The sequence below is a fragment of the Quercus robur genome, chromosome 12, assembly GCF_932294415.1.
Source record: "Quercus robur chromosome 12, dhQueRobu3.1, whole genome shotgun sequence".
In the NCBI taxonomy this organism is placed as follows: Eukaryota; Viridiplantae; Streptophyta; class Magnoliopsida; order Fagales; family Fagaceae; genus Quercus; species Quercus robur.
In genome coordinates, this window is record NC_065545.1 from 16,566,934 (window position 1) to 16,581,520 (window position 14,587).

Genomic DNA, 14,587 nt, shown 5'->3' on the forward strand with positions numbered 1-14,587 from the left:
TAGTTTCGAAGTGGACAGAATGGACTGAAGAAAACCAATGTGGATCAAATAGAAGGACAAAATTGACGGAATAGGACCAAAGTGGACCAAATAGCCCGAGTAGGACTAAAGTGGACAGAATAGACGGAATAGGACCAAATAGAACCAAGGTAGACAGAATGCACCAAATAGGACCAAAGTCAACCGAATAAAATCAAAGTCGAAAAAATGGACCAAATAAGACTAATATGGACCGAATAAGACCGAAGTGAACAAAATAGGACCAATGCGTACAAAATATAACCAAAGTGGACTGAATAAGTCCAAATGGACTAAATAAAACTTTAGTGGATTGAATGGACTAAATAGGACCAAATTGGACCTAATAAAACATTAGTGGATAGAATGGACTAAATAAGACCAATGTGGACCGAATAAGACTTTTGAATATTTATCATTTTTATTGCATTTTTAGGACTAAGGAGGATAGAATAGAACCACAGAATAAGACTTTTGAATATTTATCATTGTTATTGCATTTTTAGGGTTCAAATTTCTAATGTTTATTTTATTGTATTTTTAGCTCAAAACTAAAAGGTTTAGCTCAAATATAATAAAATTTCATACTTTTAAACACAAAAATTAAGGAAAAAAATTAATTTTTGAGCTAAACTTGAAAAGACAATCTACAAAAAGAATCAATTTAAGGCTCAATTAGTCTAAAATTGACCAAGTGGATCAAATTGCATCGAAGTAGACCTAATTGGACCAAATTAGATCAAATAGAAACTGTTTAATTTTTAGGGAGAACAAATTATCTTCAACAAATTTTAGAGAAAAAATTATACATTGCATTACAATACAAAATAATTATTTATTCCCACATATTGGTGGGTCTACGATTAGGTTATTTTGTAGGTAAGACAATTTTATTAATAAAAAACTACTTCATACAAGAAGAATGAAGCAGCCAAAAATAATATGTATAGAAAAAGAAAAAGCAACACAGAATTATGTGCAACAAAAAAGGGAATCTAAAAGCGATGGAATGGAATCCCTAGAAGTGACTCCCCAAGCACGAGACCAAGCAAAAAAAGTCCCTACAAACAATACTAATAGTTGGTCCCCTCTTTGCTCCTAATCCTAAGAAGTCTGATTATTACGCTCCCTCCAAATCTTAATTATTCTTTCAAATGAAAAATTAGAAAAATTATGCTGTTTATGAACATACGAGAGCACCTTTCCCAGGCCACTGCTCAGAGATGTGATAACATAAGTTTAGACACAGGCAGAGAGCTCCACCAAATTTGTTACAATTTGGTGATAGGCATTATTTATGTCCTTTTTCCCAATGATTTTAACACAACCAAAAATTCAAGGAACTGGGGAAAATGTGATAAATGTTGTTAACATGAAAAGTTACAGCAATCCACGTGCAATTGACATGAATGAGGAAACAAAATCCAAAAGAAGACCCTGTTACAAAGCCAAACAGAACATATCTTACAGGATACAACATAAGGTATCAAAAATTTAAAGTTATTGAAGAATGATTCACATCTCAAGCAGAAAGCCCATAGTATACTGACAAAAACCAAGAGAAAAACGATTTACTATAAATACTACCCAAAAGAGGGGAAGAATTCAGCTGAAAACACCACTAACGATAGTACATGAGCTGTTGGCCGGACGAATTGTTAGGATATCCATCATAAATTGTTTGGGATCCCCCAGAGCTCAATCCCATGGATCCTGCAGCCAGCCCATGCTGTCCAGTCATCTGCACGAGAGCTTGACCTGAGAGGCCAGATGCAGCAGCCTGACTTAAAGCAAGTTGGCGCTGATAAGCCAACAACTCAGCTGGAGAATAGCCTTGGTTCATACTAGCAGTTGGAAGTATCTGATATGGTTGAGTTGGAAGAGGTAATGGATTTGAAGCTGTCCCAGGAGGAGTTGGCTTGCTACCCCACGAGCACTACACACATGCATCCAAAATATAAATATTTTCTTCAAGCAGGTAAAAATGCTGGTTGTAATTTCCACTACAGCCATTAATCATGTAACACAGTACCGCTTGTGTTTCTCATAATGTTGCCATGGGACCTCATAGGTCCTCTTTTGAAACCAATCACAGATAATAGCAATCTGCACTTATTCTTCTAAACTGCCTAGTGGCCACAGATAAACGTATAAATGTTTTCCTAACAGCAAGCCAGGCAAAAAAATATTAATTTCTCAGTTTGTTCTCATTTTCTTTTCTTTCTTTCTTTTTTCTTTTTCCTTTCACCCTATTTGGCAAGACTGAGCCAGTGAGGTCCCCACTTCCATGTAGACAACAATGCACAACATAATTGCTAAAACCAAAATCAGGAAGAAAGATTAAAAAACAATCTAGAGCGCCTCAAGGTTGTTGTTTACTTCCAAATACAAGTAACAACCAGCAAGTTCCATATACACTATCTTCTCCTGTCCACCTGATCGCCTTAATAAAATATTTTATTGTGTTCCACATTTTCCGGTCTTGTTGACCAAAATAATTTATTCATTTAAAGAAATTTTCTTTTATTACATTATAATCATTCGAGTTGATGCGCTCATAGGCATTCCATAATCTATGTTTAAGATGAGCTCATAAAAAATACATAATTTTTTGGGGGTGTCTGAAAATCTTTGTGCATATAGGAAACTGGTTTGGTAGGAAGTAGTCATGCATCCATGCCCCCATTGCAAAGGGTTTTCTTCTTTTTTCTTTTTTATGGGTAGGTTACACATATCCAAAGGGTCTTGAACCCAAGACCTGATTCACATCCTCTATACAATGTGTCATTGTATAAATTCTACCAACATTACCATTCTCATACCACCACCATTGTTCCATCATTACGCCACTATGCCACTGCACCACCACCATCAACTGCTAGCACCACCACTACCACCGCTGCCAACACCACCACTACAACCACCGCCTACACCAAAATCATGGCGCACCATACCATCACCAAGTTATTGCCACCACTATTACCACCATCGTTTTAAGTGTCATAATACTCGAATTTCTTAATTTTAAATATATATCCCATGATTCCCATTGATTTAAATTCCATAATTTTAAAAATTCAAAGAAATTTTAATTTTTCATCCAAACACAACCTTAGAATACGTTATTATTATGCTCAAATGGGAATGACACTAAGTGACTGTCAAATGAAACAACCTCCCAGTAAAGGTTTTCTTACCTTTAAGGGTTTGCCACGAATTATCCTCCCATTAGCCATTTGAATGGCCGAGGCTGCTTCTTCATGAGTGTTGTATCTAACAAATCCAAATCCTTTATCCCTCTGGACACGCACCTCCTCTATAACCCCAGCTCCAAGAGCATGAAACTGACAATGGAGTTCAGCTTGAGTTACCTAAATGCAAACACCAGAATTTCAGGGAGGAAGTACAAACTTAAAAACAAATCTTGAAACTGAACAATTAGTTTATGCCATGGGACCTTAATTACAATTTAAAATTTAGGAAATGGGAAAATAAACTGACAAACTAACCAAAAAGACATATGGAGTTTGATACCAGAAAATAATTCAAGATGACCAAAAAAACTAAAATGAAGCAAAGAAAAAGTTTTTGGCTTTTTGCAATGAATCAAGACATCAAGAAAGAGTTTGAGGGACCTCATGATACGGAGAGCACATGAGCTAAGCCGTTCATGAAGACCTTGGGCTTGAAGGTGCAACATGCTCATTCAGACTTGTTTATTTTACTTAACAGCAAAATCCAAAATAAAATAAAAAATAAGGCCAAGCTCTAAACTTGTTTGGAATACTATGATAGGTACACTAACTAGGAAAGTGCTTTTGCATGGCCCCTCTAACAATGGGGTAGGGATGGAGAAAACTGGAACATAGGCCAGGTGGTGGTTGGGGAAGATGGAAAAATGCAGCATGAATTCGGGGCAGGTATGGATTTAATACTTCCCTGCCTCAGTTACAGAATTCCCTAGCATAGTTAAGTAATTTCTAAAAAATGCAGCAATTCCCTAGCATAGTTAAGTAATTTCTAAAAAAAATAATATACGTAGATATCTTATTGATTCCTTTGAATATGTACCCTACCGCACCATTCCTCTCATATTCCAGGGTTCTTTTTCTCTTGCCTGCTTTCTTTCTTAGGATATTTAGCTAAAAGATTAGATTGCAATATCAATGAGAAATTTGATAACAAAGGATTTCTTAATTCTGAAGTAACAGAGTTTCAGTGTTATACACCTTATGATCTCTTGATCCCTTTTTTTAATAAGTTTATGATCTCTTGATCCATACTTCCTTGGGAACCTTTCTAGTTTTTCTTCTCTTTTAAAATTTTAGACTTCCTTTTGAAAAATAATCATTTTACCTTCTCCTTGTGCTAAACACACCGCTTGGACTTTGTAAGCAAAAATGCAGAGATATGAATCAGTTTGAGGTTGGTGTTACTAATAGAATTAAATTTTGGCATCATGTGTGGGGTGTGGGTTGTACTCTCTAGGAGGCTTTTCCGGAACTCTATAGCATTAGTTGTAATAAGGGGTCTTCTATTGAGGATGTGATGCACTTTCCTAACCAAAGGCTTCACTGGGATCTTCAATTTTCTAGGGATGTCCAAGATTGGGAATTGGAACATTTATACACTATTTGGATATTCTATGCCTATTAATGGAGAGGAACAAAACAAAATTTGTTGGAAACCGGCAAGGAGTAAGAATTTTAAAGTGCGTGAGTACTACTTCTCCCTTTCCTCAACTCCTGACACTCTTTTCCCTTAGAAACCTGTGTGGCGTTCAAAGATCCCTCCTAGGGTTGCGTTCTTTTCATGGACTGCTGCCTTAGGTAAGATTTTGACTCTTGACAACTTATGGTATAAGGGTGTTGCAATTGTAGATTGGTGCTATATGTGTAAAAAGAGTGGAGAATTAGTGAATTATTATCTTCTTCATTGTCCTATTGCTTCTAAGTTATGGTTAAGGTATGGGCTCTTTTTGGTCTTCTACGGGTTATGCTGTAAAGCGTTACTGATTTATTTTCGAGCTGGCAAGGTTCCTTCGGTAGACATCGACGCATAGATTTGTGGAGGGCTGTACCACATTGTGTCTTATGGTGTGTATTTGGCGAGAATGGAACTCAAGATGTTTTGAGAGGAAGGAATGGTTTATTCTAGAAATTAAATCTCTCCTTCTCCACACCTTGCTGGATTGGAGTTTGGTTTTTAATCTTTTTCCATGTTCTAATTTTTTTTTTAAATGCTTGATCTTAGTAATTTAAGAGTTTGATGTACTGCTACCCATGTACACCCCCGGTGTATCTGGATTTTTTGATTAATACAATTCCGTTATTTATCACCAAAAAAAAAATATATATATATATATATATATATATATTCACGGAGAAAATGGGTGATGTGGGAGATGCAAGAAAATTATTATTTAATATTATTTATATTTGCAAGCAAATTGTATTTTTATGTTTTAGGTCCTATTAGTTTATTGAGCTTTTAGTATTTTAATTTAGAAGTAAGGTTATTTTTGTAATAAGGCAATTAGGGTTTCCTAGCCAATTAGAACTAGGGTTTAGCAATCCTTTATAAGCAACCTATTGTACTCCTTGAGAGATAGTTGATATTTTGATGAATGAAAACAATGGCTGTTTGGTCTTTCTTTGGTCTGTTGCTGACTCCAAGTCTACCCAAGGATAGTGCGTCAACAAATAGTTGGGAGTTGAAACAAGAACCTAGGCTGCTATGATGTTCTCTGGACAGGTCGTTGGAATGGGCTTCTAAGACTATTCTCTCAAATAGTTGCTGGAACTAGGCTTGGACTGGTCTGTCACGGGCCTAGACTCTGCTTGGTCAGTTTTTTTTTTTAATAAATTACACTGCTGCTTTAAGACACTACAGACACGGACTTAAAAGAAATTCAAACGGACTTAAAAGAAACTACAGACACAGACTTAAAAGAAACTCAAAGTACAGACTAAAAAGAACTCAAACCACGGACTAAAAAGAAGGACCACCGAAACTAAAAAAGACCGGCGATGGGCTTGCGGTGCTAGGGACCAGTGACTGTGGTGGTGCAACGACGGGGGCATCGACGAGGAAGACAGCGGCGACAAGACATGGAGGAGTAGTGATGATGGTGTCGGCGGCGGTGGTTGGTATCAGAGCAAACACCGATCTGTTGAAGCATCACCGCAGGAAAGAGCCAGAAAATATTACCCAAAAAAAAAAAAAAAATCCCTCACCATCGTGTTTTTCTCCACCAAAGGGTTGTCTCTGTCATTTTTTCTACTTGGTGCAAGAAAGCTGTCGTACAGAGTACAGTTGTGTTTCCCATTAAAAAAAAAAAAGAGAGAAGAGACCCACGTTGAGACCCATCAGCAACCTTGACCCACCACCCTGAGATTGACCCACCAGCCGCCGGAACCCACAAGTCAGCACTTAGCCGCCGACCCACCAGCCACCGCCGCCGACACTATCAACAGACATCAGCCACCGCCACCAACACCATCATCACCACTCCTCCATGTTTTGCCACCACTCTCTTCCTCATCGATGCCCCCGTTGTCGCACCACCACAGTCGCCGGTCCCTAGCACCGCAAGCCCATCACCGGTCTCTTTTAGTTTCAGTGGTCCTTTTTAGTCCATGGTTTGAGTTCTTTTTAGTCTATACTTTGAGTTTCTTTTAAGTCCATGTCTGTAGTTTCTTTTAAGTCCGTTTGAATTTCTTTTAAGTCCGTGTCTGTAGTGTCTTAAAGCAGCAGTGTATTTTATTAAAAAAAAAAAAAAAAAAAAAAAAAGACCTAGCCCACAAAATCCAAACCTGTCAACCAGCCGAGTCCCAGCAACTATTTGAGAGAATAGTTTTAGAAGCCTATTCCAACAATCTGTCCAGAGAACATCATAACAACCTAGGTTCTTGTTCCAACTTCCAACTATTTGTTGAAGCACTATTTTAGAGAATCATGGTAATATTAGAAGCGCCTTATTTTGATGGTTATGAAACTTATCCACGAGATTTTGTCAACTAGATGAATGGGATGGAGCAATTCTTTGAGCAAGCAAATTTTGCAGATAACAAAAAGGTTAGGTATGCCAAGTTGAAGTTAAGAGGTAAAGCACAAAGGTTATGGGAGAATATTGAATATTTCTGCTATATGCAGTATGAACCTGCCATTACTGTGTGGGAAGATATGAAAGAAAAGCTTTGTGATGAGTATTTGTCACCATACTATCGAGCTAAGTATCTACCCCAATCTCAGTGTAGTACTTTTCAAGTTGAAGCAAATACGATGAATTCTCATCCTCATCCCATTTCATGTCCTCAGCACACTTTTGAACAATCTACCAAGGAATTAAAGGAATTATCTTTAAAGCTCATGAAAAATGTTCAAGACAGGATTGCTCAGATGAAGCAAAAGAAAACTCAAACTGATTCAATTGAGAAACCAAGGATACTAGATCACAATGAACTTATTGCTGCCTCAATAGAAGACAACATTGATGATGATATCTTGGTCGTGGAGAATCCTCCAGCAACACCAAAGCCTAATGTTGACACAGACGTACATGCCTCGACAAGTGTTGCTTTAACATGCGTGCAAGGAAATGAATCTATTGAAGAGCAGCAAGGTGAAGAGATGGCGCCTAAAGAGAGTACCATGTTAGAGGGTGCACATGATGTGAAAGTTGAAGTTGTTGAATGTGCTTCTGATCAACCCTCCACAGTCCTTGAAGATCTACATCTTGGTAAAGTCGAAGAGGTTAAAACCACAATGCTTCCTATGGTTCATAAAGTTCAAGAAGAAATTATACTGATTCCACACATTGATTTTGTTATTCCAAATGAGTTTGATGTGGTGGAATTCAAGGTTTTTCTTTTCTCTGTGCTTCCTAAGGTGATTTCAAACTTGAAGCAAGTGTTATTTGTCAACATCCTAATCTTTCAATACTTTAAAACTCGAGGTCGAGTTTTCTCCAACCAAAGGAGAATGATGCGGGAGATGCAAGAAAATTATTATTTAATATTATTTATGTTTGCAAGCCAATTGTATTTTTATGTTTTAGGTCCTATTAGTTTATTGGGTTTTTAGTATTTTAATTTAGAAGTAAGGTTATTTTTATAATAAGGCAATTAGGGTTTCCTAACCAATTAGAATTAGGGTTTAGCAATCCTTTATAAGCAACCTATTGTACTCCTTGAGAGATAGTTGATATTTTGATGAATGAAAACAATGGCCGTTTGGTTTTTCTTTGGTCTGATGTTGACTCCAAGTCTACCCTAGGTGCTGACTCCTAGGTCATATCTTTTATTTTTCCGTTATTTTAATTTTGTTTTGGCTGTCCTGTGTCATAGGGTTGGGGGTAAATGGGGATGGAGCTGTCAAATTTTAGGTGGAGCAGAGATGGGGAAGAAAGTTCGCCCAGACACAAGTACAGAACAGTATTGGAAGGGGTCTCACCTGGGTGGCACAGGAATGGGAAAAGAGAAATTGGCCCCACCCCATTCTATTCCCTTTTAAACCTGGTACCTAACCTAATCTTACTAAAATAATAAAGAAATTTCTCAAATTTCAAAACTATTTCCAGTGTACAAAGACAACAAGTCTTTCCTGCAATAATGTGCTATGTGCAAGAATTAAGAAAATTCCATGCATTTCTTATTACCTCATGGGAAAGGTTGCCAACATAGACAGTAGTGTATGCTGGATTGTTTTCAGGAGCCTCCTCATTGATATTCTCCTGGCTTCCATCTACGAAACAAATAAAACAGAAGAAAATAGCTGTCAAAATCCAGATATTCCAAGCCAATTCTAGCCTAGCATATCATAAATTAGAGCACATACTTTGGGATACAGCAGGAAATAAGTCAAATTTAAAGAGGCCACATAATATATGAGCTTAGCTCTTCTGACACAACCTGACATCAGTTCTTATACTTACTCCTAAAGTTCTCATGAGCCTATTGAGCTAAGAAATTTCCTAAGACACATCAAGGAGAAAAGAAGACTTCTCACTCCATAGCCCTTTATTTTACTCGTCATTGCATGCCAATGGTCCTTGAACCAAATGCCTCCTCCCCCACTACCTGCCACCCCAGATTTTTCTTTTTGGGGGAAGAGAGAAGAGGGGAAGAGAAGGGGGGGGGGGGGGGGGGGGGGGGGGGGGGGTGTGGAAGGAGAGGAGATTCAATCCCATGTTAGTGCATGTGCTGTATACTAACCTATTATATATGTATGTCTGTGTATGTATCGTGTATCCCTATCCTTCAATAGCTCAATATAAATTGTCAAGGCTTAATGTATTGCACTTAATGACACCTTAAAGCATCTTAATTATTAAATGTGAATGAACACCCTAACAAATCCTAACTCAAAGCTTTTGTTTTGAGTCTGCTAGGCATATCACTTTCCAGTCTATCAATGACCATAAGCTATTTTGTGTTTTCCACAAATATTACCAAAATACACCTCATAAAAACAGCTTGTCACCCAACTAATAGAGTAACCAGATTGGCAACTAGCTGGGACAAAGTTTTTTTTTTTTTTGATAAGTTGGGACAAAGTTCTATATCACCCAAGCTATTTTAACTTTTGGTGAGTGGTTATACTTCAAGTAAATGGGCACACTTGTCGATTTTCTGTAAAGCTAATCATAGTCAGATTACTGATATACCCTGGCTTTTGGCTATCAAGTGTGAGATTATGTTGTGTTGTATGCTGTGATTCCATATTACATGCATAAGCATATTCCAGTGAATGTAGCAACCAGAAACTTGGCAACATAGGCCCTAAAAAGGCACTGTCCTGATTTTCCGGGACTCTACATAGTGGACAGAATCAAGTAGAAGGTTTCATGCTACCTGAAGACCCATTTGTAAGTACAACTGCATTTTGATTCTCATTGATTTGCCTGTCTTCACTAGAAGTAGAACCTTTGGTCGCCCAGTTGCATCTTATTTGCCTATTTCCAAGCCATTTACCTACATGATGGTGGGAAAAACAGCTCAGCTCCTGGAAGGATAGAAAACTAGACTATTCACAAAAAGATTATTTTTAATAAAAAAATAATTTTTTTATAAAAAATAAAATAAAAAAAGGCAATGGAGGTGAACAATCTGCCTAACCAGTCAAGTCATTGATGGCACTCTGTGCATCCTGCAAAAAAAATTCCATAAGGAATGTTATAAGTTTTTCAACTTGGCACATTGTTAACATAATGTTCTCAATGCTCTCAATACAAAACAATATTGTAACGTTTGTGCCCAAAAATCTAGGTGGAGTACTTTGGCTCTTTCTTTTAATTTATAAGTAAAGAATAAATTTGGCTCAATTTCATTTGGAAAAACATATCCAACAGTCTTAACTGTTCTTTGATGAAACACTATTTTTCTTCATGGATCTCCATCTTAAAGTGAGTAAAGAATTTATGCAGCCATTATTTTGTACTGTATGCTACAAAACAGTTTTTTAAAGAAATACCTGCTGATTACGGAAAGCAACAAATCCATATCCTTTTGAGCGGCCAGTTTTGTGATCCCACATGACCCTTGCATCACTATAAATGAGAAAGCAAAAGGATCATAAACCAAATATCTTAACAGACACCACATGAATTAGAGTGGTCCAAAACATGCACAAGGGGGGCACAAGATTTAAGCAACTAAATAACAACATTTGTATATTCCCCCATAAACTTTTTGTCTTGGACATGTTGCCAGTAACAAAAATATGGTAGTCATCAGAAAATCTAGGGTTTGCAACCCATATCTGGTACCTACTCATGACAAAATAGTATAAAAGGAAATATTCAAGGGAATGAAGAACTCACGAACAACTAGGATATACTGAGAAGCACGCAAATAACGTTGCATCAGTAACCTCTGGACTCAAATCACCAACAAATATATTGAAGTGTCCTGATGATTTTTAAAGTGCAGAAAAGGGAAAAACATATGAATGTTAATAAAAGGCACTCAACAAGCAACAAAATCAATCAGCAGGATGAAGAAGAATGGAAGCCTAAAGTAACCTGAAGTATCCTCCCTCTGGTTATTGGTATATGCCCAATTCACCTTAAGTGCCTGACCATAACTGAAATTGTAATATAACAAAAAGGAATAGCCATTAAAAACCAAAAGACCATAAATCAAAATAAAAAAAGGAATAAGACATTTAATGAAAGTTAAAGCATCATGATATATGTGGAACTGCCAAAAATGAGGAAATATGCTGATTTGAGAACTAAAACGATTAATTGGAAAGAGGAGCATTAATGGCAAAGTCCATTTATACTTGTATGAGCAGTTAATAACATAATTTTTTAATTTCCAAATGATGAGAAATCTATCAATAGATTCTTTACATATACATAAGTATAAAGAAAATCCCTGCCCTCTCGTTCAATGCCTAACAGAATACCAAGATTAAATTTTCCAAAGAAGGGACTAAAATGACCACGGTTGATGTATAATAAGTGAATGCTTACAGTTGGCGCCCATGCAAATTCATTATTGCAAGGGCTGCAGATGTCCGGTCATGGTAGTCCACGAAACCATATGATGACTGCAACAATGACGAATCAAGCCATCAAAACAAATCCAATTAAGGGAAAGTAAGGCACAGACAATGAATAATTTCAGCAAATAAAGAAATGTTTTTATTCAGGTGTAGGTCATATTAAACAGGTGAGTTGCCTCCTATATTTCTACAAATACGTTAGACCCAATTAGATGCTAGTCATGACAAGAAAAAACTATCAGAGCCATTTATTTGCTAGTCATGACAAGAAGGAACATATATCGTGATTATGGCAACTTCACACAAGATGGTTAAGAGTTAAAAGTTCATTGAAAAGGCCACATGATAAAAACCCCTAGGTTCAAACAGCTTTTCGATAAATAAGAACTCATGTCATCCCATGGAGATTGACTCAAGTTAAGGGAAACCGATTTATTTCTTATGTCATCCCACACAAGTTGGTTTACAGTAACAAACTTCCTATAGTGGTGGCTCATTTTATCTGGAATGCACTGTTTTTATAATTGGTAATTACTCATGCATCTAGTGCATGTTGAACCTATGACATCGCCCTCCACCTTATTCTTTCAAAGAGAAGAAGATCCATTTGAGCTAGAACTCAATGGCTTTATTTAAAATGCACTATTGGTGAAAATTGATTATGATTCACTGTTTCAACTCTAGAAATGAACAGCAACAACTTCAGGAACCATACGGATAGCAGGACCTGAAGGTGTCCCCCACCTTCTAATCCATCGCACCCCTCACTCTCAGCTTTAAGCACAAATATTTCCAGGTTAACATGTCCTCATCTTCAGCTGAAACGCTTGTAAATCACCACAATAAGAAGAGGAACAGAAGGTAAGTGAGAAATTTTCCTACCCTCCACATCATGAGAATTTTCTACAGAAAACGAATAGTTATATATAACAGGAAGTTTTAAATGGCTGAAGCATACAGTTGCCAAAAGATTGCATCACCAACTTAACTTTTGCACTAATTGCTTAGTATGTCATCTTAGCAAGACCTTGATGTCTTTACTAAATTAAAAATCTTGAATTTTAGTACCATGTAAAAAAATATATGAATTTTCACTCAAAAAATGTTTAAATATTTATAAAGAACTAAAGAAATTAAGAACATCAGTGGATGTTCCAACAAAGCTAGTACAATGACAAAACAAAGATCAAGTAATGATGCAACATATACATGAGTACTAAATCAAACCTTATCCTTTCTGATGAGCTTGCATCCAGCAAGAGGCCCAGCAGTCTGGAAAACTTCACCAAGAAGCTTCTCGGTGACATTTACATGAATATTTCCTACATAGCTGACATCATCAAGCTAATTAGATTGGCAATCAAGTAAAATAAATACAGCAATACAACATCTTAAGTAAACCAGCACACATCATGCTTATGCTATAAAACTTTTGATTTCTTAAAAAGCAATGTGATAAAAAAGGAATACCAGCTAACAAACAAATCCTTCCTTCTACATTTACAATTTCTCATTAATTTGATGTTATAGAAGTCCCATTAGGTGGAAAGTGCTTACAGAACCTAAACAGACCATGAAACACAAGATGTCCTCAGGCTAAAAGATACATAGGCGATTTTTATTAATTATTGGTAAGTTACACATACACCAAGTGGAACTTGAACCCACGACCTCACCCTCCAAGCGCTTGCAAGGGCCTCAGGTGCCAATTGAGCCAGAGATCATTGGCAAAGAGAGGAGAAAATTTTAAAAAGAAAAGAAAAAGAACGGTTACGTAGCACTCACACACTGCGGCATGTAGTCGAGTCAAAGCCAGGAGGCAGATTCCCACTTGGGATAGGCTCCATCTGCAAAATATAAAAATAAAAGAAGGAAAAATGAAAAAAAAAAAAAAAAAAAAAAAAAGATCCTAGCAACTACAAGCTAACATCCTAGATAAAATCAAACGAAGAAACCCAAGAAAATAAAACAAAAAATCTAACTATACACACACTAATAATTGCTACTTTCATTAATACAAACTAAAAAGATAACACAAAATACATATAGAAGCAAAGTAGTTGAGAAGGCAAAAGAGAGAATAATCAAGGGCTATAATTCTGCCAATTAAGCATAAGGGGAAAAAAATAAAGACACAAAGAAGATTAGACATCACATTAGTTTCAAGTAGCAAATCACATCCTTATTCAAATAGTTGAAATCTGATGTATATGCAAAATAAAAATATGAATTCACACTACGTATTTACATGTAAAGTGTTGCGACAACAAAAATGGTGCAAAATCAAACAAAATCCATAGGTCTCTACAACTACATATGGTACAAACAACCTTTTAGACATAACATGGGGCAACCCCACCATTCCAAGTCATTATAAATTAAAGTACAATAAATTGATTTTTTCCATTCTTTAAAAAAAAAAAAAAAAAAAAAAACACAATTGTTTACCCATAAGAAAAGGCTCATTAATTAGGCGCGAAATTTAAGGTCGTACCCAGTTCACAAAACTATAATGATTTATTGTAACTATAATGATTTATTGTAACATAGAATTGAATTGGAAATTAAAATAAAAATGATACACACACACATATATATATATATATATATAAAATATACCTGAGACATGGCAGCAGCGAGGACACCAGGGTGGTACATGTGAGGCTGTTGAAGAAGGGCTTGTTGCATTAGGGCTTCTTGTTGTTGTTGCTGAAGTTTCAACCTTTGTTGCATGTTCTACACTCTCTCTCTCTCTCTCTGTGATTTCCTGTGTATTTTGGGGAAAGAAATAGTTTATAGATAGATCACGATTTGGCAAAAGGTGGTGGTCGTTGATAAAAATCTGTTCGGTTCCTAAGAAAACGCAGGAAAGTATTGGATGGAAAAATTTAGGATTCGTTGGAAAAGATTTTAAATAAATGTCTGAAATTGAGAACGATTGGACAAAATAAATGAAATTAAGACAACCTGGGATCAGAATTTGGATTTCTCTTTAATTTAACGTGCGGGTTTGTTTGTTTCAAGGTTCAGCGTGTGCCACCTCTCGGTTCGGGTAGTT

At 36.5% G+C, this 14,587-nt stretch overlaps 1 protein-coding gene across 1 annotated transcript; it reads right to left on the reverse strand.

The window, feature by feature from the left end:
• Window positions 1-1,352: 1,352 nt before the first annotated feature.
• LOC126709665 (RNA-binding protein 208-like) lies at window positions 1,353-14,564 on the reverse strand. Its single transcript, XM_050409978.1, has 12 exons — window positions 14,149-14,564; window positions 13,315-13,376; window positions 12,757-12,859; window positions 11,498-11,574; window positions 11,042-11,103; window positions 10,841-10,928; window positions 10,492-10,567; window positions 10,137-10,167; window positions 9,873-9,992; window positions 8,678-8,763; window positions 3,216-3,389; window positions 1,353-1,954 (listed from the first exon to the last, which is right to left on the reverse strand). Exons 1-12 carry the CDS (start codon window positions 14,260-14,262, stop codon window positions 1,640-1,642), a joined length of 1,308 nt encoding a protein of 435 aa, XP_050265935.1. The 5' UTR covers window positions 14,263-14,564; the 3' UTR covers window positions 1,353-1,639.
• Between the last annotated feature and the right edge of the window lie 23 nt (window positions 14,565-14,587).

Coding starts and splice junctions, on each gene's coding strand:
- LOC126709665 (XM_050409978.1), bottom strand. CDS start 14,262: ATGCAACAAAGGTTGAAACTTCAGCAACAACAACAAGAAGCCCTAATG. Junction 13,377..14,148: donor TCGCTGCTGCCATGTCTCAG/GTATATTTTATA, acceptor TATATTTTGCAG/ATGGAGCCTATCCCAAGTGG. Junction 3,390..8,677: donor TTGGCAACCTTTCCCATGAG/GTAATAAGAAAT, acceptor GTTTGCATTTAG/GTAACTCAAGCTGAACTCCA.